General features: G+C 36.6%; 1 protein-coding gene across 4 annotated transcripts in view; it reads left to right on the top strand.

Annotated features, from left to right (window-relative positions):
• The window catches only part of LOC133523954 (RING finger protein nhl-1), a 174216-nt gene extending 148564 nt beyond the window's left edge, over positions 1–25652 (top strand). For 3 of the 4 annotated variants that reach the window (XM_061859680.1, XM_061859682.1, XM_061859681.1), the window contains 8 exons: positions 5718–5875; positions 6203–7624; positions 7826–9050; positions 9149–9321; positions 14226–14366; positions 18236–18376; positions 18932–19149; positions 24584–25652. In XM_061859680.1, coding sequence (XP_061715664.1) covers positions 5741–5875; positions 6203–7624; positions 7826–9050; positions 9149–9321; positions 14226–14366; positions 18236–18376; positions 18932–19149; positions 24584–24797 — 3669 coding nt within the window. In that variant the 5' untranslated portion in view covers positions 5718–5740 and the 3' untranslated portion in view covers positions 24798–25652. The remainder of the gene's footprint in view (positions 1–5717; positions 5876–6202; positions 7625–7825; positions 9051–9148; positions 9322–14225; positions 14367–18235; positions 18377–18931; positions 19150–24583) is intronic. The other variant, XM_061859683.1, reaches the window with a different exon arrangement.
• Positions 25653–26143: the final 491 nt, after the last annotated feature.

Here is a 26143-nt window from a genome sequence, read left to right as displayed (position 1 = left end):
GGTTATCCCGTTTAATGCTATCCTTTAACTTTCACCAAAAAGTCAGAGAGCCAACTCGTGTTACACCAACTTGTTCCAAATGTATTGATTTAATATTTACCAACTTTAACACCAGTGATTCTATACTGCAAGTACACGAATATGGCTTTTCAGATCACAAAACTATCTTGCTCTCTATACCCATATCCACTCCAAAATTGCGAACCCTAACAATATATAAAAGACTTTTTAACAACGAAAATATCACCAAGTTCCGAAATGAAATACAATATATTCATTGGAATACACTTTTTTCATATAGCAATAACGTAAACGAAAACTACAATATATTCCATAAAATATTAGAACTAGCTCTTAATAAATGTATTCCTAAAAAAATCGTGAAAATTAAACTAAAACCTAAAAACAATTTTTTAACCAAGGGAATAAGAATTTCATGTAAAAATAAAAGGTTGTTAAAACTTCTTGTATCTCAGACCAAAAGTGTGGTTCTACGCAGTCACTATAAGCAATATTGTAAAATATTAAAAAAAGTTATAAGTAATTCTAAAAGAATAAACAATAAAAATAAACTACAAAAGTCGAGTAACAAATCTCAAACTATGTGGAAAATTATCAATTGTGAAACGAATAAAAACAGACCACAACGGAAAAATAATATTCAAATTAAGAGCCCAGATGAAACAGTAGTAATAAATGAACCAATACAAATAGCTAACACCTTCAATAACTACTTTTCGACCATAGGAAGCACCCAATCAACAGCTAAAAACAGAGCGCCACTAACGAATGCCATAAATAAATCATTTTTTCTGAGTCCGACAGAACCTACAGAAATACAATTAATAATAAAAAATCTGAAAAATAAGACCTCATTTGGCATAGACGAAATTCCCTCCGCTTTGATTAAATCGTGCGCAGATATTTTAACTCATCCACTTACATGGCTTATAAATCAATCATTTTCGGAAGGAATTTTTCCCGATCTTCTTAAAACCTCAGTAGTAAAACCTATTCATAAAAAAGGTGACAAACAAGACATAAGTAACTATAGGCCAATTGCACTTCTCTCAACAGTAGCAAAAGTATTTGAAACAGCAATGATAAAACGCCTCTACTCTTATTATGAAAAATTTAAAATACTTCACGATAACCAAGATGGATTTAGAGAAAACCGTTCTACTACTTTGGCTATTTACAAATATGTTCAGGGTATTATAAATGAAATAAACAATAAAAAATACGCTGTGGGACTCATGCTCGATATGAGCAAAGCTTATGATAGAGTTAGCTACGATATTTTATTAGATAAATTGTACAGCACCGGAATCAGAGGAGTGGCTCATAAATGGTTCAAATCCTACCTCAGTAACCGCGTTCAATTAGTCCAAATAGAACATACCGATTTTGAGACAGGTCAAATAAAACATTTCAGATCCGATAAAGTCACCCAGACAGGCTCGATCCCCCAAGGTAGTGTCTTGGGATGTATTTTGTTCCTAATCTATATAAATGATTTACCGAATGCAATAGAAGAGCAAAGCGCTCTCTTCGCAGATGACGTTTCTGTGTTGTTCTCGTGCTCTGATACAAATGAAGCTGAAAATAAACTGACAGTAACAATGAAAAAAATCGAAAACTGGTTGGATATTCATAATCTGCAACTAAATATAGAAAAAACCAAAATAATCCAATTCAAACCTTACCAAAAACCGGCATTACCAATTATTTTTAATTACAATAATATAAAATTGGAATCTGTAGATTCAGCTACTCTACTGGGTATCGATCTAGACACTAACATGAACTGGAAATCACACATCCAGAGACTGTCCAAAAAGCTGTCCTCCTTTATATACGCACTACAACATCTCAAACGGGCGACCGACTTCCAAACTGCCCTTTCCGTATACTATGCATACGCGTATTCAAGAATGACTTATGGTCTCGTATTATGGGGGAATAGCAATGACATAGATAAGATCTTCATTCTCCAAAAGAGATGTATTAGAATATTAACAAATACTGATCAAATGGAATCGTGTAGACCTCTTTTCAAGAAACTCCAAATACTTACTCTACCGTCAATGTATATCCTTGAATCATGCAAATTTGTTAAAAAACATGCAGAGTTGTTTACTCCGACAGCAGCGAAAATCAAAAGGAACAATCGAAACTTAAATAAACTTCAATTACCCCTCTCAAAGCTAAAACTAGTTACATCCAGCCCTCACTATATGTTAATTAAAATATACAACCACTTACCGAACTCCCTAAAAAATATTGAAAAATTACCGATGTTTAATAAAAATTTAAAAACCTTTTTAGTCAGCAAATGTTATTATAGTGTACATGAATTTTTGAATGATAAATTTGATTAATAATGTTAATATATGCATGTTAGTTTTAAGTATATTGTTGTGCCCTTGCAGGGTGTCACATATGAACCCACCTACTTATAAGCTCCACCTAATAATGTGTAATGTGATATGCAATAAACATTTTGAATCTTTGAATCTTTGAACGTATTGTACAAGTTATATGGCTCGAAATGAAACTTTAATTTAAGATTACTCCTGAAATATTCATTCAAATTGTATGGTGTAAGGGACCATTGTAATCTGTATGAAATGTTTTATGTAACTAACGTATTTAATTTGATAATTATTAACACTGTATCCGTGTAAATAGGTTTGCAAATGCCACATTTTATATGATCTTTTTCTAGAAGTTAAGAATGGGTATAGTTAGTTATCCTTAAAAGTTAAACATTCAACATCGCGGACTTTGTTGTAGACCCATGAAAGAGAGACAACTCCACCACACATTGTATTTTTATAGCTCAAACGGATTAGGCAGCGTTTTCGATTAAAGCTCCTAGCCAGTGTGATTTTTTCCGACAACATCGTTATATTTCAACCAATTTACAGAAAACATTAACAAGTTTTATACCTAAACCTTCCTCAAGAATCACTCTATTGATAGATGAAAGTCGCATGAAAATCTGTTCAGTAGTTTTTAGTTTTGGAGTAGTTTCATAAGCTGTAGTGAATTGACGTTTTCCCCTAGACTTGCGGCTGCTAGGTTGCGTGACAGTCGTGCACATAGCGAATAGCCTTTAAAAATAATTGTTTATTCATTAACAGTCATGACACAATGTAATCACGACTATAATCTGGCTGAATCCGTCACTAAAAAACGCTGTATTGTAAAAAAAAATCGCGCCTTTTTTTAGTGACGATAATTTTTCGCCAGCCAACCTATTGGGCCTCTTAGTGCCAAAAGAAAGTGTTTACCCCTTTTTTCTCAAGGTTTTACAATACTCAATTCATTAACAATCATCCGTCACTAAAAAACGCTGAAATCAACCAAAAAAAATTCGCACCTTTTTTAGTGACGATAATTTTTCGCCAGCCAACCTATTGGGCCTCTCAGGGCCAAAAGAAAGTGTTTACTCCTTTTTTCTCAAGGTTTTTCTATTTCTAGAGATCATCAATTTTAGCAACGAGGCAATGACGAGGAAGCAGTTGTTTATTTGGTTATGTGGTAGCGGGCGGGTGCTCTAATATAAACATGCGTCACGTTGATTGGCCAACGTGACTACAGTGAATGAAATATACAGTTTAAGCTTAAGGAAGTGCCTTGATCATTATATATTATGAAGCATATTCTGTTTTTAACTAATTACATTGAATTGATGAATGTGGTCTTATTCTTTAAGTATAATACTAACCTAAAAAAACAAATAAATTTGAAAGTAGTAGTCGAAGTCTTGTTAATTAACACAACTATAAAATAACTATTTTTCTCATGTTTTTCTACTTCTTCTTCCTCGTGTTGTCCCGGTATATTCCACGGCTCATGGGAGCCTGGGGTACGCTTGGCAACTAATGGAGCAAAGTATGGGTAAAAGCAGAAAGTTATACAATTACTAAAACTGAAGTCTAAAACATTTTTGATAAAAGTATTGATAAAAAAATTGTATTATTATTTTGTTTAAAATCAAATTATATCGCATCTAATATGTTTAAAAAACATCCGGAACTTTTTAACCCTTTTGGGTATAGAGCACATTAAATGCCTACAATCTATTGAAATTATTTTATTTAAAGAAATAGTAGTTATAAATTAAAGTTAAATTGTATTTAAAAAAAATTGAAGACAGAACACAATAAAGGCACCAAATTGAATTTAGATTATGCGTCGTTTTATCTACGCTAGTTAATCAAAATAATCAAATTTGTTGAGACATAATCATACACGTCATTTACTTTCGATACTCAATAATTGCATTGCCACATACCACGCACTCAGTTTATTATTATCCACTATCACAAATAGATTGATTATCATCACAAGATAATGAAATCGAAATCAAATCTGACGGGAATAGAAAATGACGCGTGTTCTGACGCGGCGCGATGGCAAAGGAAGTTTAAAAATAAAGACAACGTCACTGTAGCAAAAAGTTCTGATAGATGGAGTTTATCAAAGTAAAGATAACGTTTTTAATGGTTAACTTACTGATATGATGATTAATATGTAGTGATAAGTTAACAATGAAGCGTTCTCTTCAGATTTCGACACGACAGATTTAAGAGAAGAAACTACAAAATATAATAATTAGAACGCAAATAGTGCAAACTAAATTTAAACTTCCACAAATGTAGGTTAACAGTTTTCCAAGTGTCTAAGGCACTACACCGTTTTCTACATAATATTGATTTTGAGTCCTAGATATTGACATTTAAATTGTGTGCGTATTACTGACATATTTTTAAAGCTGACTTACTTCATTAGTCAGATTTAACTAAAACACTTTTGGCCGCAGCTACTGCCAAGCATATCTAATACTTTTAGGAAACGATGACTCGACTCAAAAACAAAACAGTAAGTCTCGTCTATCGACACATGAGACAAAAAATAATTACCTCATCTCCGAACTGTCACTTAGTTACTAAAATAAAACTCTACTCTTATAAATTAAACAAAACTTTAAAATCGAACACGTAAAGGTCAAATTCGTTTGTACTTTCTCTTGCTCAGACGCATTTCTTTCCACTTGTTAAATCGCGTGGAACGCCAGTCGTAGATTCTATTTATAATATCAACGAATCCTCGCAGAATAGCGATTTCCAAATATAGCTGCCACGTGAATACTTTAAATCTATGGAAATTGTCTTCTTGAAAATGTCTACAAATAAAATGAATTTTGTTTTCGAACCGAGAACATTATTCTTAGAAGTTGATCTGATTAGATTTGTGTTACATGTTTTAACTTGAGCTTTCAATGAACATAATTCAACATCAAATACAAAGGCTGAATAATTTCGAATTTGAATACAAGTATAATAATATTTTGTGAGTGAATGTTTTATATATCTAAAAAGTCAAAATCTACATTAATCGATTACATGCATATTTGATTAACATCAACACCTTTATTTATTTCCGGTTGTTATTTTCGATTACAAGTTTTTGTAAATAATTTAATTATGGTTTTCTCCTTTTCTTTTTAACCACTCTAGGTGCATCCACACCATAGTAGTTAATTTTTGTGGTAAAACACAAAAATTAAGTAACTTACTACATATTAATTGCACAATTTTGCTTTATAGTTGTTCCACAAAAGTTAACTGCGGGGTATGGTACCCGTATAATGTTCCCCTATTCCTCAATGTACCAAAAGTATGAAATTTAAACATTTTTTCCTACAGATACATAAAGCAGCAAAGAAAATATGGAGCAGTTCGAGTCACTTCTGACGTGCTGCGTCTGCCTAGACCGGTACAGGAATCCAAAGCTGCTGCCATGCCAGCACAGCTTTTGCATGGAACCGTGTATGGACGGCCTTGTCGACTACGTCAGGCGACAGGTAGGATAAAATACCATTTATAACGGTCATATAAGCGCTGATTATTACTTATTGCGTTGCTGTTTTTCTTCTTTCGTCAGATGTCGATAAAATTAAATGATTAAATAAAATTCCTTATTGTGTAAAGTCTTTCTTTAACTATACGGATTTTTTATTATTATTTTGTCCCAAGTTGGGATTTCGTGTTTTTTTCGCCCATAATGAAGAGTGCTCTTCAAACTTACCAACTTTTATCTCGTTTAGAACAAAATAAAAATCGGCCCATAATCAGAAGACTAGGAATCTCACTGAGCTGATTAAATTCTATGCTTTCATTTATCTTTCCAGGTCAAATGTCCAGAATGCCGTGCAGAGCATCGTATTCCGTACCAAGGTGTACAAGGTTTCCCGACCAATGTCACCTTGCAGCGGTTTCTAGAGCTGCACGCTAACATAGCAGGAGAGCTGCCTGACCCCACAGCCGGGCAGGTGATGGAAAGGTGCAATGTTTGCTCAGAAAAGGCGTATTGCGGGCCTTGTGCACATTGCGACAAGAAAGTTTGCGAAGACTGCAAATCAGCGCACATGGAAGTTCTACGCAGAGAAATCGCTAGGATCAACAATCAGATACGTCGAGGAGTCAACCGGCTTCAAGATATTCTTTCGATCGTCGAGCGTAACACGACAAACTTGCAAGCAAACTGCGCTGCAGTGGCAGGAGAGGTCGATGAAATCCACAAAAGACTAGCCAAAGCTCTTAAAGATAGAACTGATTTCCTAAGGAATGAAGTTGATCGTTATCTAGCTACTGAACTTAGAAACCTCACACATCTAAAAGATAACCTCGAGCTAGAGTTAAGTAATATTCAAAGTAATTGTGATCTCGCAGACAAGTACATGAACGACGATGTCGAATGGGAAGACACTGAATTAGTCGATACCAAAGAAATTTTCCTGAAGACGGTAGAGTTCTTAAGAAACTTCGATTATGAGGCTGGAGATTATAACCGTCGGATTAGGTTTGTTATGACACACGATCCAAACCAACTAGTCGTACACGTTGCAAGCTATGGTGAACTTAATATTAATCAGCCTAACGCTTATTCAGGAGCATTGCAACAAAACCAAGGACTTACCCGGTCCAAGAGTGATCATCGACTTGCAACTCAGTTCCGCCAACAAGAAGAATCTAAAGGCTATACTGAGAACGATGAACCGATCTTAGGTGGACGTAAATTTGGAGAACGGCGACCCCCACCACCCGAGAAAGTAAGGGACCCCTATGGAACCACGGATGATTACAGTGGCTATGAATCCGAACATAGGCCTTCCAGAAGATTCCGTTCAAGATTTGTTAGGAGTCACCAAGACAATGATTCTGACTCGGAACAACCTACTCGTTCCGTTAAGGCAGAGCAAAAAGAGAAAGAAAAAGAAAAGGTAGCAGACACTGAAGATGCTACAAGGGGTCCACTTAGTGGGATATTCAGACTTAGCGACTGTCCCCGTGTCATGCAGAGGATAATGGATGTGGACAGTGGTAAAAAAAAGGAAAAAAAGGAGCCACCTCCACCACCGAAACCAGTGCAGCCAGCACCTCAGCCTCAGCGGCGGGCCCCCCCAGCGCAGCGGCAGCAGAGTGAAGATGACGAGATCTCCCGGCTTAAGAGGCAGAATAAGGGCGCGGCGTCTTCCCAAGAACCTGACCGAGCGCCAGCACCGGAAGAACGCACCTCGATTGCTCGTAAACCACCCACACCAGCCCGGGAGGTGAGTTGGGAAGAAGATACGGATTGAACGAGCGACGCGACGTAGAACAATTTAGCAGATCATCGATATACTAACAAGAAAAACGCGACAACTAACGGCATTCCATAAAATACACTCCATGTTTAATTCACACGCACACAACACAATACAAAATGTCCTTACCGTTTTGGTGTCAATACCGAATTTCAATATATTCCTCAGGCTTCCAGCGACGGTGAATCCGATGAATCCCTTGGATCGCTGCAACGAACTCAGCGTAAAAATGCTGCTCCAGCTCCTAAACCAGCAGTGACACCTGTCAGAAGGCCGTCAGCGACAGAAACCACCGCCCACCGCTCTGGAGGCCGCGCGCCTAGCACCGAATCAAGCGCTTCGACAGAAAGTTCCGGCTCGGCGGTTAAACACACAGGTGCGATACTATCCATCGCAGAATTAAAAGCAAAATATAGCAGTTATGAGCCACCATCAAAAACCAGAACGTTTATTTCCGCAGGCAACGATAGAACAGCTCCGGCGACAACGAACGGAACGGTCGGTGGCGCGCAACGGGTCCAGAGCCGGTTCATCGGCTCCCAGCGGCCCGCGCCCGCCCCGGCGCCCGCCGAGCCGGCCCAAGAAGACTCCGACACGAGCTCCGAGGAGGAGACCGACTCGTCAGAGGAGAGCGAAGAGGAGCCTGCATCGCAAAGGAAGCCCGAGAGCCAGGCGATGGCTCGCAGCGACATTGGTCCGCTTCTTGCGAGAAGCACCAATGCCCGCAACGACGCCCAAGACAACAAGACCAAAGAGAGTCCTACCCCGTCTCGGTACCGTACACGCACAACGTCTCAAGCCGAGGAGGAGCCTAGGTACGGCGCTAGCGGTTCTTCGTACAGCAACCGTTATGGCACCACCAAGCCTAAAGAAGAAGAACCGGTATCTTCTATCGATGACGAATCGAAGTACCCAACTGCGCGTTCGAGATACCTTGCGTTGAAAGAGCGACGCAATCGTCTCGCTAGAAGCAAGAGCAGTCACACTGGTTTTGGCATGGGAGACGATGACGACGCAGACGAACCGGTCTCTCCCACGACAGCGTCACCGTCAGCGTATCTTGCGGCTCGATACGGCTCTGGCACCGGCGGTACAGAGTTGTCTCGCAGCCGATCCTCGCACGCGCTAAAATCTAGAGAAAGTTCGCCCGAACGACCACCACCCGGCGAGAAAGACGGTGCGGCCTTGAGCTCATGGGCCAGATACCTGAAGAATAAGTACGGATCGCGGGGCAAGGATCGCGACACGAGCAGCAGCGCGTCGAGCACTTCGCGCCGCCTGTCTCTCGGGCTGCCCTTACGTTCGGCTAACGAGCTTGCCAGTTCTGATGACGATTCAAAAAACGCGGCAGGCTCCCCCATCTCCCCTACGGCGGCTACAGCAGCGGTAGCAGGTTAGAAAAACGCGTGGCGTGTACATAGGTTTGCCGCTTCTTCGGATTTACTTTATCTTCCATCACTTCGTTTTCTAACCCTATTTTTGTTTGTTCAGGTTTCGCAGCAGCAGGTTCCTCCCCTAGGAGCCAGTATCTGCAGAAACGCCGTCTACAATTCAGCGTGGGGAGCCGGGGGAGCGAACCCGGTTGTTTTACTTGGCCTCGTGGTATCGCTGTGGGTCCCGACAACACAATGGTCGTGGCCGATTCGTCAAACCATCGAGTGCAGGCGAGTCTATTTACAGAACCCTTCAAACCAAGAGCGTTAAGGATGACTTGATTTAGACCATACCGTACGAAAACTGAGTAATTTAATTCAGGGCTTATGTAGCTTTTGCGATCCGATCCATGGGTGCAACCAATCATATCGAGAATTGAGATAAAGCTTGCGTTACATTTTAAATTGCAAAATTTCTGCCATTCAAAAACAGGCTCTGTCCTAAGTAAAATCAGCATAAAATATGCATTTTTTCCACAGCTTATTTTTATTCGGTAAACATTACTTAAGGACACCGCTAAGACTCGGTACGGAGTAACACAAGTCATCCTTAGCGTCAGTGGACTAAGCGTATATTTGTCTTTCTAGGCGTGCAAACTATCCGCTCGATTTCAACGTCCACAGTTTACATTCTCATTAAACTTCGGGAATAGTTATCGTCTCGTTTTGAACTTGCGCCAAAATGTCAGCGTATGTAACTAACTATTCATGGAATGTGTACGATGAAACTATATTAGCTTTTACATCCCTTTAGATACAACGTTGATTAAATTACTTATGTCCGTCATGGAAATATGACAATTTAATCGTGTTGTAAAAAGAAATATCACGGGTTAATTATGTTTTTCATCGTTACTTTATATAATATTTAAGCGGTTTAAAAGTGTAGAATTAACAAACAAACAAACGGACATAATTACTTTCGCTTTTTTTTTATTGCTAATAAACAAAAATCACATAACTTACAAAACTTCGCCAAACTGCGAAAGAGTTTATTGGCGAGGGAAATTTATAAATTACAAGTTTATGCTTTATGATGATGATAATGATCAATCCTCATAGTAATAGTGACGACCGGTTGGGCCTAGTGGGAAGTGACCCTGCCTACGAAGCTGATGGTCCCGGGTTCAAATCCTGGTAAGGGCATTTATTCGTCTGATGAGCATGGATATTTGTTCCTGAGTCATGGGTGTTTTCTATGTATTTAAGTATTTATAAATATTTATATATTATATATATCGTTGTCTTAGTACCCTCAACACAAGCCTTATTGAGCTTACTGTGGGACTTAGTCAATTTGTGTAATAATGTAGTATAATATTTATTTATTTATTTATTTAATAGTACATTACTATAGAGGCCGGGAAACGTAGGGTTGCAAGCCAAGTAGATATATACGGCTGAGCGTAGCGAAGCCGGATAGAGATACGCGGCCGGCAACCCCGTTTCTCGCCGAGATATGTATAGTGCTTTTCTCAAACTTGCAATTAAAACAAAAAATTGTAGTCAATTTGTTTTGTGGCGACCTACTCGGCTCGCCCCTCTACCAGCGGTGTACAACCTTACGCGCGTAAGTCCGCGCGCCTGCGCGATGCGCCACCACCGTTGCTTAGCAACGAATATGCACAACAAATCACCGTACCAAGCTAACTGAAGCTAGTTGATGGTTGTGTCACAATTTGACGTTAAAAAACAAAAGAAGGTTGCTTTAGTCCTAGGTGTGTAAGGCAGTATGAAATTCCTTTACATATCATCTTCACTCATGCCACCTGATATGTAATATTTCCGGACCTAATTTGACGTAAGTCGACATGACTGATGACATCATTTCATAGCAAGTTTGAGAAAATTTAATTTCGTCTTAATAAGCTCAAGCGTAAAGAAGTAAGAGGTAGACAAACATACAGGCTTATTATTACTTTTGATTAAAAAAGGATTAGTAGGGATAGTAGTTAAAAACTAATATAAATGTCATATACTAAGAAAGAAGCGGTGGTGGCCGAGTGGATATGACGTCCGACTTTCAATTCGGAGGTCGCGGGTTTTGAAATCCTGGCTCGTACCAATGAGTTTTTCGGAACTTATGTACGAAATATCATTTGATATTTACCACTAGCTTTTCGGTGAAGGAAAACATCGTGAGAAAACCTGCATACATCTGCGAAGAAATTCAAAGGTGTATGTGAAGTCCCCAACCCGCATTGGGCTAGCGTGGGGACTATAGCCCGAGCCCTCTCGCACATGAGAGGAGGCCTGTGCCCAGCAGTGGGACGTATATAGGCTGAATTATTATTTATTATTATTATATATACTAAGAAAAAGTGACCAAGGCCTCCAGTGCCCCAGGCTGGAATCGAACCAGCGTCCTCTGCTATCGCGGCAAGTGCCTGAGCCATTCAGCCACTGGGGTCATGGCTTTTTTTTCTTAGTATATGACATTTATTTCAGATTATAATTTATACAGTAGTGTTTCTATTTTAAATAAAAACATATAAAAATATTTTTAGAAAATAATTTATTTTTTTCTAATACCTACTTCTAATAGTAGTAGTAGTACAGTAGTTAAAAAAAGATAACACACAAAAATATGATTTATCAACGTAGCTATAACTCACTGCAATGGGTAATTCATAAACTAAAATGATTCTACCTCTTTATACGAAATTTAAATACATTCCGATTTTCAATAATTAAAAAAAAACTAAAGTTAGACCAAGATAAGTCTGCAACGATTTTGATAGAATACAAAGTGCAAGCGTTATTTATACGTCTATCAAAATCGTAGCAAATTTGTTTTAGTCTGACTGTATTAATTCACCTTTCGAGTACAAATCACAACAAATTAAAGCACTGTTTTTTTGTAAAAGGCCCTATTTTGTTATTTTGAATACACTCCAATTATATTTGATTATTGAATATTTGCGACCTCCAGACATTCTCCAAATGTTACGTGAATACAAAATTTATAGGTATACGTACTTATGATATACAATTCTAATGTGGGCACGTCGCAGTGCTTAATTGGGCTCGCATTTCTATTTGTATACAGGGTGGGCCCGAATAATTTGAAAAAAAAAATTATTACACAAATTAAATAAACTCCATAGTAAGCTGCAGCTCAAATATGTAACACATCTGTGCTCATTCTCATTACACAAGTATTATAATTTACAAAATTATACCTATCATATTTTTAAAAAATTAACACGACGAAAAAAACTGGTCAAACTCACTCTTATGAATCAAATATCACCGTTTCTTGTCAATTAATCAATTTTTACTGTTGTAGCGTAGCGATTTAAAAGAGCGCTGGTGGCCTAGCGGTAAGAGCGTGCGACTTGCAATCCAAAGGTCGTGGGTTCGAAGCCCGGCTCGTACCAATGAGTTTTTCGGAACTTATGTACGAAATATCATTTGATATTTACCAGTCGCTTTTCGGTGAAGGAAAAATCGTGAGGAAACCAGACTAATCCCAACAAGGCCTAGTTTACCCTCTGGGTCGGAAGGTCAGATGGCAGTCGCTTTCATAAAATCTAGTACCTACGCCAATTCTGGGATTAGTTGTCAAGTGGACCCCATGCTCCCATGAGCCGTGGCAAAAATGCCGGGACAACGCGAGGAAGAAGAAGAAGCGTAGCGATCTAAGGCGTTGCTTTTTGTAAAAAGTTAACGAAATTAAATATTGACACTTCAAAATATTACTTCATTTAATCAAAAGTCGCCCTAAATATTTTGATGTCACTTTATACGCTTATTACCATCAAAAATGCATTTTTTTGGGTTTTCGCTCACACCCTGTATAAATGCGTTGTTTCCAAATGTGGTTATAAAATCAGGGTAGTAAATCAAGCAATTAATAGAATCATCAATTTATTTAATTGCAAGCTATCTTCTCATCCATTTTCTAAATTAATGTTCTTTACGATAAAATTGTCGTATTACCAATAAAATTGTGTTGTTAATTTTTTATTGAATACATTGGCACAATTTATTTTTTATTCTGTTTTCTTTTTATGAATATCAGACGTATTCTATAACATGTTTTGAATTAGTTATGGATCTAAGACGTTTAGCACACTGGACACGTTGCTCTAATGTTTGAGCGAGACAACGTTATAAAATAATAAATAAATATACGAAATTATTACACAAATCGGCTAAACTCAACAATAAGCTTTATAAGGCTTGTGTTGTGGGTACTTAGACAACGGTATATATAATATATAAATACTTAAATACATAGAAAACACCCAAGACACAGGAACAAATATCCGTGCTCACATAAATAAATACGTACACTTACCAGGATTTGAACCGGGACCGACTTCAAAAGAAGGGGCACTCCTCACTAGGGCAGATAGGTCGTCTATGCGTGTATAATAGCGAAATGTGAATCGGATCTAAGATTCTAATACAAGCATTTGACTTTTGCATTCAATTGTACAGTCCTCGATATACACAATAATAAGCGTAATTAAACTATTATGTGTTCCATCAAAATTAAAAATTAGCAATTTGTTCATTTGTTTAAACAATAATAACACAAATTAATTCATATTATTACGATATAAATTAAATTAATATAGTTAAAGTCATTCACGTAATATTCTGACATTTAAGTTGTTCTTTCTGCTATTCGTTAACAATAAGTTAAATTTTGAAAGACGAATCAAAATAAAGCCTGATCAGTAATATACGATCACGCGCCATATTGCGGAATTTCATTGGAACTAAATTTTTCATACTAAACTGAACTGTCATCCTATACAGGAGAATAGCGCCCTCCTGACAATGATCATATATTTCTGATCGGGCTTTAATAACCTATTTTTTTTTTCAAGTAAACGTCGGTTAGCCAATTTTGACATATTGTGTTAGTCGGTTGGTCCCTGAAACTTGTAGGTTTTTTTTTCATATTTGTAACAGATCTCGTTAACCCGCGGCTCTTAAGGAACGAATTTACGTATACTTAGAAAAACGTATGATTGATTATCTACTATTATGCAAAGCGGCTCGCTACCATTTCAAAATGCATATTTTTTGGGCAAGAAAGCTCCCTAATTGGTATCATTAATTTAAAGTTCGTTTGTAAAGAAATTGAATGATTGAAAGTAAATAATTCAAATATGTTCCAGGTGTTCGATTCGAACGGCATTTTCGTGAAGGAATTCGGTCAGTACGGCAGCGGCGAGGGCGAGTTCGACTGCCTCGCCGGCGTGGCTGTCAACCGGATTGGACAGTACATCATCGCGGACCGATACAACCATCGCATACAGGTAACACACAAGCTTTAGATTGCAACTGTTATGTATCAAGTTCGACCGCCTCGCTGGCATGGCTGTCAACCGGTTTGGACAGTACAGCATCGCGGAGCGATACAACCATCGCATAAAGGTAACACACAAGCTTTAGATTGCAACTGTTATGTACCGAGTTCGACTGCGTCGCTAGCGTGGCTTTCAACCAGATTGGACAGTACATCATCGCGGACCCATACAACCATCGCATACAGGTAAGACACAAGATTTAGGTAGCAAGTGTTATGTACCAAGTTCGACCGCCTCGCTGGCATGGCTGTCAACCGGTTTGGACAGTACAGCATCGCGGAGCGATACAACCATCGCATACAAGTAATACACAAAAACCTCTTTTTTAAGGTTCTATACCAAACTGGTAAAAAGGAACCCTTATGGTGCGATTCTGCCCGTCATTGTCATATCGTTTAATATCTCGAGAACTACTTACGCTTTCAATTTAAGTTTCGGAATAGTTATGTTTTTAAAAAGGCCAACCCAGACGGATAGAAAGTTTTTTTTTGTTTTTATTCTCTATCAAAGTCCAGTTAATAAATCAAGTCAAAGAGCAGGTATCATTTAAAAGAGCTTGAATTGTACATTCTAGAATTTTTTTTCTCTGTTAACAAAAAGGATTAATGAAGAAAAATTTAAAAAATACCAGTCTTTAAAATTATCTAAACATACTCGGCTTGATACAATTCAGACTTCGTTCGCAACGTTAATATCTAGGTATTTATGAAACACATTTTCTTATAAATCGTGACACGTAACATAAAACTTTTGAAGTTGCATAATGTACATAAAATTTGACTAATAAGCAAATCTTACACCACTAATTACTATTTTTTTAGCACAACTTGAAGATGTTACTTATTTTTTAAATCTTAACTTTTCTTAAATTCAAATTACAACTTAAATTCACTCAGGTATTTTTAAGTCGAAGATTGCTCGACATGTTTCGCTCCATAACGAGGATCTTCAACGGGAGCGCGCAGGGAGGAGCAAAACATGTCGTGCAATCATCGACTTTAAAATATGTGAGTGACCCGATCAGTTAGCGTTACTCATATTATTTTTCGTACGTAGCGAACGCCCTAATACTTTCAACAAAATCGTTAGGAATAAACTGTCAAACATCAAATGCACGCTGCATTTCATGACACAGACATATTGCTTTAGAAAAATTCTTGACAGAATCAGTTACTGGCTGAAACAAATAGAATCTGAAACTCACGTGTTTAAGAAAGAGATGAATTTCATTTTAACTCAAAGTATTATATCATTTAAATAAATAAAAAATAAAAAAAAGTTAAGTGAGCGGAAAATTCTAGGATATGTTCCAGACTTTGAGTTTTCATAGCAATGTATCGAAAAACTTTCTTGTTAGCTTAGCATGAGTGGAATAAAAAATTTGAAAGAGTGTAGAAGCAATGGCAGTATGTCGGAGTAGTTATTTGAGTTTTACGTTCGACATTCTAATCTGGGAGGCAACGATTATTTCATTGTGTGTGTGTAATCCGAAAAGTGTATTTACTCGTATACTGTAATTGATTTTAATCATACCTACCTCTATTAACCGACTGGGTAGTGACCCTGCCTATGAAGCTGATGGTCCCGGGTTCAAATCCTGGTAAGAGCATATATTTGTGTGATGAACACGGATATTTGTTTCTGAGTCATGGGTGTTTTCTATGTATTTAAGTATTTATAATTATATATATCGTTGTCTAGGTACATACAATACAAGCCTTATTGAGCTTACTGTGGGACTTAGTCAATTTGTGTAATAATGACGACCGGTTTGGCCTAGTGGGTAGTGCCCTGCCTACGAATCTGATGGTCCCGGGTTCAAATCCTGGTAAGGGCATTTATTCGTGTGATGAGCAAGTATATTTGTTCCTGAGTCATGGGTGTTTTCTATGTATTTAAGTATTTATAAATATTTATATATTATATATATCGTTGTCTAGGTACCCTCAACACAAGCCTTATTGAGCTTACTGTGGGACTTAGTCAATTTGTGTAATAATGTCCTATAATATTTATTTATTTATTTATTATTTATTTATATGGAATGGATCCCATCCTCGTCGCCAGATGATATATATGGAACCGGGAGCGATAGCAAGTAAAACGACCGTTTGCTTTGACGTCTGTTTTATTACTGGTCTTGTAGGTAGATCAAAAAACTATAGCATACAGATCAAGGAGGTTATCAATTTGATTGGTACGTTTTTTTAAATGTTTGTTACTTTATAACTCCGTCATTTCTGAAGTGATTTTTGATTGAATCTATATAATATACAGATTGGTCCTGATTTGTCAAAACTCAGTTTTGATGATGGGATCCATGAGGAATCGAGGGAACTCTTGAAATGTGAAGAGAATACATATAGTGATTTTTGTATTATTATCAACAAATCAAGCATTTACATTTAAAAAGTGACATTTGATGAAGTGGAACTGCTGATGATGATCAGAATGGAATTCTTCAACGACGCATAGTTTACGTTTGGCGATTTGTCCTCTTCGCTGTGTTTGTGAAGCAAATTAGATTTTTAAGACAAATTTTTGTCAAGTTCGTGTTCAAGTTCCATGAGAAATCGAGGGAACTCCTCAAATGTCAAAGGCATATTTATAGTGATCTTAGTATGTCATCATCAAATCAAGCACCTCCTTTTACCTCCTTTTCTACATAATTAGGCGTAGGACGCTGTCTTTTTAATTTCATTGTATGAAATCCAAAATCAACAATAATCTTTCTTTCACCAGTCACTCATTGAAGTCATTTCATTTCTTTTCATTTATTTCGTTGTAAAATCATGTACATAAAATCTAAAAGGTGTTAAACAAGTAATAATGTCAGTCCATGACGCCCTGCTAGGGCACACAACATACTTATAACTAAGTCGGTTTTTTTTTAATTCTTTTAAGATGAACTGTTTACTCCTTTTAAATCAAGATAGATTTAGTTCTTTTTTACGATAAGTTTGATTGACAAAACTTTTGTAAAGTGCTGGTCTAAATAAAATAAAGTAAACTTGTGATAATATTAGAGTAACAAAACGCTTATTCTTTTAAAAAGCTTTGCAACTTGGCAAAGCAAATTACATTAAAATAAATTGTGATGAAATAAGAATGCGAAAACCAATGAGTCTAAGAACCAAATAACTAAATTATACTTAAAACAGCGCAAAACAAAACAATCACTGAACCAACTTAATTATTAAATGCATTATAAAAACCTTTTTAAATTCCCCAAAGAGTATGAACAATGGTTTTGATACAGTAAATTTCCCTGAGGTAAAGTTGCTTTTAACTCCAACAAAAAGTCGTAAGTATATTGAAAATATATGGTGGTTAAGCTCTTTTCTGAACAAACTGGAACATTTTGTTCAATTTCTTGTATTTCTTTGAGTAAGTCGAGTGTTTACTGGAGTTTTTATTCGTTTGTGGAAGAAATGTTTTGCGATAAGGAAGATAATACGAACATTAAATGCTTTACAGAGGTGTCATTTGATTACATACTTCAACTAACAGGCTCCTAATCTAGTCTGTAGTGGCCCTATAGGTAAGGGCATATTTATTAGTGTGTTTAAATATCACAAATATTTGTTTCTGAGTTATACTCGTAGATTTTATCTGCTGTATGTATTAATATATACAAATAAATATGTATTTCACACTGTAAAATTGTGCACCCGTTAGTTTATTATCCAACGTGGGTTATGTTAGGTTAGTTTCCAACCTTCCTACCGTCAGTTGAGCTAGCGAGATTGTAAACTGAAGAGGGTTTACAATTTTACGGTGACGTATAAGCTAATAATAAATATCGTATTGTTTCGCAGGTGTTCGATCCTCAAGGGCGGTTCCTGAGGGCATTCGGCAGTCAGGGCACGGGAGACGGCAAGTTCAACTACCCGTGGGGTATCACGACGGATGCGCTGGGCTTCATATACGTGTGTGACAAGGAAAACCATAGAGTTCAGGTATGGGATAGCTTTATTAAATATATAAAAACGGGTTACCTAAGTATTTGAAGTCGAAAATTGCTCGTCATGTTTCGCTCCATAACGAAGAACTTCAACGGGAGCACGCGATGGCGAACGGACGCAATCTGCGGGCTGCAGCACTCTGCGACCGAATTAGCACTCGGCGCGAGCGACGTTGGTGGTAGGAAAGGCGAGAAAACAATGAGTTGCATGCAACACTCACTGGGTCATTCGCTAAATATTCGTCCACACTAATCACTGACGTATTGACCAAAAAAGTTTTCATAGTAAATCACTTTAATAAAAGATAAAGATAAAACACATTCATTTGTGACGATACAAAATAGCAGGAAAAACCGTACAATCACACATAAAACACACATGTGCACGAAATGGTCTCAACTCGGCATTAAGCCAGCGCTGGTATTCCGTAGAGCCTATTCTTTGATGACATGACGTAGAACAAAAATTAATATGAAATATTAATTAACCACACAATAGACAAGAAGAAAATAAAACAGTCGAATTACTATAAATTATGTTTTCCTACAGGTGTTCCAATCAGACGGCACATTCGTCGGCAAGTTCGGCAGCTTCGGCTCCAAGCTGGGCCAGCTGGAGCATCCCCACTACATCGCCGTTTCTAGCACCAACAGAGTCCTTGTATCAGATTCCAACAACCATAGGATTCAAGTCTTCGATGTGAACGGACGGGTGCTATCGTCCTTCGGAGATGAGGGGTCTGAAGATGGACAATTTAAGTTCCCAAGGTAAGGAGATATGGTCATATCAAAAACTTTACTGTGACAGACACGTTTATTTGTTGAAGAAAACTGCTTAAATGATTTGCGTTTGAAGTTTCTAAGGTAAGAAAAAGTAGTTATTTCACCGTCACCATAAACTTTTGGATAAACTGGAGTATCTCCACTACATTGCTGTTTCCAGCACCAACCGAGTGCTTATGTCAGAATCTAACAACCATAGGATCCACGTGTTTGATGTGAACAGACGGGTACTAACGTTGTTCGGAGATGAGGGGTCTGAGGATGGACAGTTCCCAGGTAAGTAAAATTGGTAATACAATAAAAAAATTCGAAGATTGTTCCGTGTATCCGCATCAGCTTCTGGGTAAGTCTTCAAAGTGAAGCTTTCCTACTACATCGCGGCTTCCAGCACTAAAAGAGTACTGGTGTCTGACTCCGACAACCATAGAATCCACTGGCCACTGAATTACAGAATATGAAGTACGACGAGCACAATTTGGCACGTATATAAGTAGCATGTAATAAGTAGATAAAGATTAATCGAGGAGACGTCAAATGACGTCAAAAACGATGGGTCAAAACGTACGGGATAACCGACGTATTTTCTGTAGACAATACAAAAGTTAACGATTTAGATACATTTTTCTAAGACTTTCATTTTATAAATTTCAAGAAGTAAAAGGTTTTTATATACCTATAATGGTATAGTACGAAAACCGTACGTACGTACGTATGTATATTCTTTATAATTTTCCGTAGTTAAAACGAAGACTCACTTGTATTTGCAGCACATACATAAATATTTATATTCATTATGCTCACTATGCATTACGAGTACTTAGAATGAACATTATCTACGAATATCTTTTATTATATCAAAATTTACGGCACATATAAATTCTGCACTCTAAAACAAAATAACATGAAAACCAAATAAGAACATAAATATTGCAGCGAATAAAGAACCGTACTCGGAGAACTTAGTCGAGTTATAAATTTTAAATATGCATAAGGACGTCTAGATTCCGTAATATCTTCCAAAGGAAGTAATATAGATCTGCATTAAGTTATTTTATGTCCTCTGTGACAGTTTAATATGTTAACGATGATATATTTTAATGGTATACATGAAACGAGCTATTAAACATCTTTAGTAGAAGCTTTTAGAGCAACGAATGTGAAAACGATCTCAAAACTCTGATCTGCTTGAATATATTTTATAGTAAACATGATAAAAATGGCGGCCATATTGTCAGTACAGCGATACGTTAGTAGCAATATAATAAAATCACCGTACACTTGTATTAACCGTATAAAGCTTCCAAGACTTTGATCTCTTCTTCTTCGCGTTGTCCCGGCATTTTGCCACTACTCATGGGAGCCTGGGGTCCGCTTGTCAACTAGTTTTTACGAAAGCGACTGCCATCTGACTTTCCAACCCAGAGGGTAAACTAGGCCTTGTTGGGATTAGTCCGGTTTCCTCACGATGTTTTCCTTCACCGAAAAGCGACTGGTAAATATCAAATGATATTTCGTACATAAGTTCCGAAAAACTGATTGGTACGAGCCGAGGTTTGAAGGCGCGACCTCCGGATTGCAAGTCGCACGCTCTTACCGCTAGGCCACCAGCGTTCCCAATACATTGATACTGGCGAAATAGTTCCACTGGACTGAAGCCATTTTTTAAGAAGTGAAGTGAAGTTAATACGAACATTTGTACTTAAGTATCACTTCGTTTTACACGTAGGCTTTTAAAAGACACACAATATCACTTACGTGACATACAAGTCGATTCGCACGAACATATCAGAATAACATCTAAATAATGTCATTCAGGTATCGTGCATTTGGCTTGTACTTGCCAGTACATGTATTGGCGCGAGCCATACGCACGATAACTAAGTAACATCATTTTGATGTCAGTGTACGTTCAAATTGATCAGATAATACCATTTCCTTATACAATATTTTCAATTAACAAATGTTTCAAGGCGAATCAGTTCGAAGGAAACTTGGCGTATTCATTTCCCTTCGCAGCAATATTTGTATGGAAAATAACAATTTTTGAGGTCTTCGATGGCCCGGAATGATTGGATTGCCAGGCGGAGTCATTGAGTTATACATGAATGCAGCTTATAATAGCGGAGGCATTATTAAAATAAAACGCCTTGGGAAAAATGGGTTTCGTATGCTAAGGGCATTTTTTTTATAAAATGGATTGTTTACATCAAACGAGCCAAAAAAGTTTATTAAAACACATTCCTATAAATGGTGAAAATACAGATGCCAAAAAAAAAACCGGCTAAGAGCATGTCAGGCCATACCCATTGTCAGTGTAGGGTTCCATAGTTACCTTTCTATCACAATAGGCTGAATTGGGGTTATTAATAAGTATTACAAGAACCGCGGAGTACTCTCGCAGCTCTTGGTACGTTTTTTTTTACTAAGAAGGAAAGACTTTTTGCGATAACTGAAAAACGGCTTAGCATATTCGCTATAGTTTTTATCGAAATAATTCCGAAAATATTTACTTTTTCAAAAATTGGTAGTTGAAGATCTATATTTGTTTAAAAATACCTATCGACGCTGCACACCATAGGATTTAAATTTGTAGGGGAGATACCCTAATATAACAATTTTGTCTCCATGATTGATTTATGCATCCATGCCAAATTGCAGCTTTCTAGACGGACAGATAGATGGACATAGTGAAACTATAGTTGACTACGGAACCCTAAATAAAAACCTTGACAGAAAAATTGGACTCCGTCTAGGTTAGTTTCGTATCTAATTGATAGGGATAAAGAATATATTTATATAAGTATTTTCTGTTAGGGTGTCGCTTCAATCAACAAATTAATAATTTTCGTTTGTTCGAGCATTTTTTTTAAAGAAACCTCTGTAATAAAAGCTGCGCAAGTATTCGGGGCTGAAATAAACATAGACATTCAGTACCTACAATACAATTCGCTTCAGAGTGCCTGTCTCGGGTGTCGACTTAAGTTTCGTCGTGTATCAGATATTGTTGTTAGCTACTATCCTGGATACCAATTCTGTTCCGTGATATCTCACGGAAGTTTATTCACTCACAGATATATAAATATGTTAAAACGTTTTAACATATTTCATATGTGTAAACTAAATGAAATTATATGAAATAAATGTTTCGCGTCAGGGCTGTTAAGCCAACAGCCTCGTAAAGTAATGAATTTCCCAATACTGTACAACTTTGAGAGTTAGGCCTATTTGGAATGAAAGCCAAAAATACGTATTGTTGTATTCAAGTGATTATGTGGGGTTTCAAAGCGTTGGGAACTATTAGGTAGTTAATGATTGGGAACCCTTTGATATCAAATGTATGTTAAATCTCTGTCACCTATAGGGTTTCTATTAATAACATCGCAATATAAGCGTAGAATATTAATTCAGCTCCAAAAGTTCTGGGGTATTTTGAAATTATATTACTTAAGGGACTGCTCACGTTACATAAAGATAATATGTATATAACTACTTTAGTATTAAGGCGAAATTATTTCACATACAAAACTTCTCGGTCTTTTTATTTAATTCTAAATGAGCTAACTTCGAAGGTGTGGTGGCGGCTAGGTTCTCCCTAAATTACGTAAATTGTTTATAATAAATGCACCAGATAATTATAGATATTATCAAAAGACGAACAATATTTTTTACAGATATTGAAAAAAGGTATCTAAACATTAAATGATTCACGTAATATTACCTTTACGAGTATTGAGAAGCGCTAGTGGCCTAGCGAGAAGCATTGGTGGCCTAGAGGTAAGAGCGTGCGACTTGCAATCCGGAGGTCGCGGGTTCAAACCTCGGCTTGTACCAATGAGTTTTTCGGAACTTATGTACGAAATATCATTTGATATTTACCAGCCGCTTTTCGGAGAAGGAAAACATCGTGAGAAAACCGGACTAATCCCAACATGGCCTAGTTTTACCCTCTAGGTTGCAAGGTCATATGGAAATCGCTTTCGTACAAACTAGAGCCTACGCCAAATCTTGGGATTAGTTGTCAAGCGGACTCTAGGCTCCCATGAGCCGAGGCAATATGCCAGGACAACGCGAGAAAGAAGAAGATAATATTACCTTTATTTGTCTCAAAATTTGTACGTTTGGACAGATTACAACAATTTATGGTATAGTATTATACACCTACTTTCTCAAACTGCTCAAAATTAAATCTGCTGCTGATGCTATTTACCTGAATCTGTGAAAGGTAGTAAAATTGAATATTATGTAGGGAATCATTAGCTAGATCTGTATAAGAGTGTAGGTATTTAAGCACACAAAGTTATTCGGAAGGTTAAGGCTGATAATCGCCCACTCGAAAAATATTATTTTGGCATCTCTGATACCCAGTTATTTACCTTCGACCGCAATTTGTGCTATGAAATATTAAAGGACAGGAATTTCGTCGGGACTTTCGAACTTATTTCCGATAACGTTGCTTCAAGCATACATACAAGCTCGACAAAACGGAAATAAATAAATAAAAAACACTTTAAACTAGTGAAAATTCGAATAGTCCCTTTTGTAACTTTTCAAACGCTATGGTAGGCAATTGTTTCATTATACGTGGTTTATTGTTTATATATGTAATTAAATGTGTCTCATTATTTTACCAATTTGATTTTGGAGATGTTATTTTTGAAACTTGTTTTGTGGCATAAACTGTATTTGATGACTGTTAATTATTGATTAACAATTATTAACTAAACATAATTAGGTATCGTGTATCAAAAGAGTTGTTTATTAAAATTTACTACTAAGTATCTAGGTTAATGGAATCTGTAAGTTATTACAAACTTAAACAACCTTAATGAGCACTAATTGTAGTCATCTGGATACTGTTTGGTAAAAGAAAATTAGTCCAGAATTAGGTTTCAGAGAGGTAAAACACTAAGTAGATAAAAACATTAAAGTCTTGGTAACGTTTTATGTAAAATAATATTATGACAATATTTACATTTTAGCGATAAAATTTAATCTTTGACACTTTAATTAAAATTAAGATATAAAAATTAAGTTTTTTGCAATATAATTTTTTAATATAAAAGTTTTAAAAATATGAAAAATATCCAAAGGTTAAGATAAAGCGAGTTATACAGCTTATCAAAAGCTAATGTCACTCGCAGGCATATCTGCTTGACAAAATTTAATTTTATTACAGTTTTTGTCATATTGAAATGAAACTTGAGAATTGCTGACAAAAAAGCCCATAACTAATATATAGTAAGTATAGTAGTAACCGTAGCAGGCCTATAAGTAGTTTCCTCAGTGCATTGGAAGTTCAGTTCCTTTCGTAATATCTAGTACTAAGCCCAGGCGCCCTAATTGGCTAATACCGAGATGATGCCAGAAAGCGGTACCCTAGGTGTAATTGGGATACTTATTTTAACTTCTTTGTCTTCAGGGGTGTCGCCGTTGATGACCAAGGCTATATCGTAGTAGCCGACTCCGGCAACAATCGCATCCAGATCTTCCACCCCGACGGAACGTTCCTCCGTGCCTTCGGCTCCTGGGGCTCCAGCGATGGCGAGTTCAAGGGTCTGGAGGGCATCGCCGTCATGAGCGGCGGGAACATCATCGTGTGCGATCGGGAGAACCATAGGGTACAAGTGTTTTAAGGGTTTGATACTGTTATGGCTGTTAACCTTATAACTAAGTAATAAAACTTTAAAGTCTTCTGAATAAACCCTTCAATTGGTGCCATGACCAGGATCACCAAATCATTAATTCAATTATTTTTATGTAATTGAGCGTTCGGTTTATTAAGCCATTTTTTAATTTGATTTAAATTCCAACTTTGGAATTTCAGTTGCTGGCCAGAGTATCAACTATGATATATGAGATTTATATTCTGAATATATCGTTTTATACTGGAAATTTATTTTCAAAATAATATTATTTATTTGTGTTCATATTGTATTAGAAACGGGGCGCTTAGCACTGAAAGTGTTGAGAAGCATATAGTTCCGTTATTGTCTAGTGTTGTATCAAATATAATACAGAACATTCGAATTTTTAATTAATCGTTTTTACTGGCGTTTTTTGAAAGAAACTGTCAATTTATTTGTAAGTTACCTTAACAGTGCCAAAAATAATTATAAAAATTGAATTCGTGTTTAACATTGATTTTGCTTTGATGTGGCAATAATTAATTTTGAAAATATAACTACAAATTCAACTGGTCAGTAATTGAATTATTCCTTTCTTCGTATTTATATTGCTATCATTTTTTATTGAATCATGTTATGTGCTCTGAGCATTATCTTGAAATTAATGTACCCAATGGTTGTATCATTCTAAACATTTTGTTTTATTAGTCAAATATATTTACTTGTAAATAATTAGAAAAATAATTATAATTATATCTATTTTGCACCGCTTTATACTACCATACTACTTTATCAAATTGTTCACATTATGAATCTTATTAAATATGTATATTTCTATTATTTATTACAAATTTTAAACCTGCAGTGATTTCTTATTTAAAGAGGTTTGCGCACTGCCCTCTGCTTTCACTGCTTTTTGCTTTTTAACATAACAAATGCATTAATATGTGTTTACATATATTTTCTTAAAGATGAATGGAAATATCGTTGTAATACATAATATACAACAAAGCATTGAAATTAAATGACGACGCTGATTCAATTTAATTTGTAGAACTCGAGCTAGTCTTGTGCCACACATAAAATTAATAATTTATTTATTTATTAATTTCCTTGCATTTTTAAGGATATTAGCCGGAATAGGGGACGCCTGTCTCGATTTTTAAATGGCCTCGCGTATACTCGTCCATTTAAATTTACTGACCGACGATTCCTAATTTCCTGACCTTTATAAGTACATAGTAACATATTAAATATATTTACACAAATGAACATACATTTACACATAAACGCGTATTATTCAATACATTTTCCGCACAAATTCCGCACGCTTGCACAAATAAACAGAAAATCGT

This window comes from Cydia pomonella, chromosome 13 (genome assembly GCF_033807575.1).
Source record: "Cydia pomonella isolate Wapato2018A chromosome 13, ilCydPomo1, whole genome shotgun sequence".
NCBI lineage: Eukaryota > Metazoa > Arthropoda > Insecta > Lepidoptera > Tortricidae > Cydia > Cydia pomonella.
Note: the sequence above shows the minus strand (reverse complement) of the source record. Positions and strands in the feature narration are given on the sequence as shown.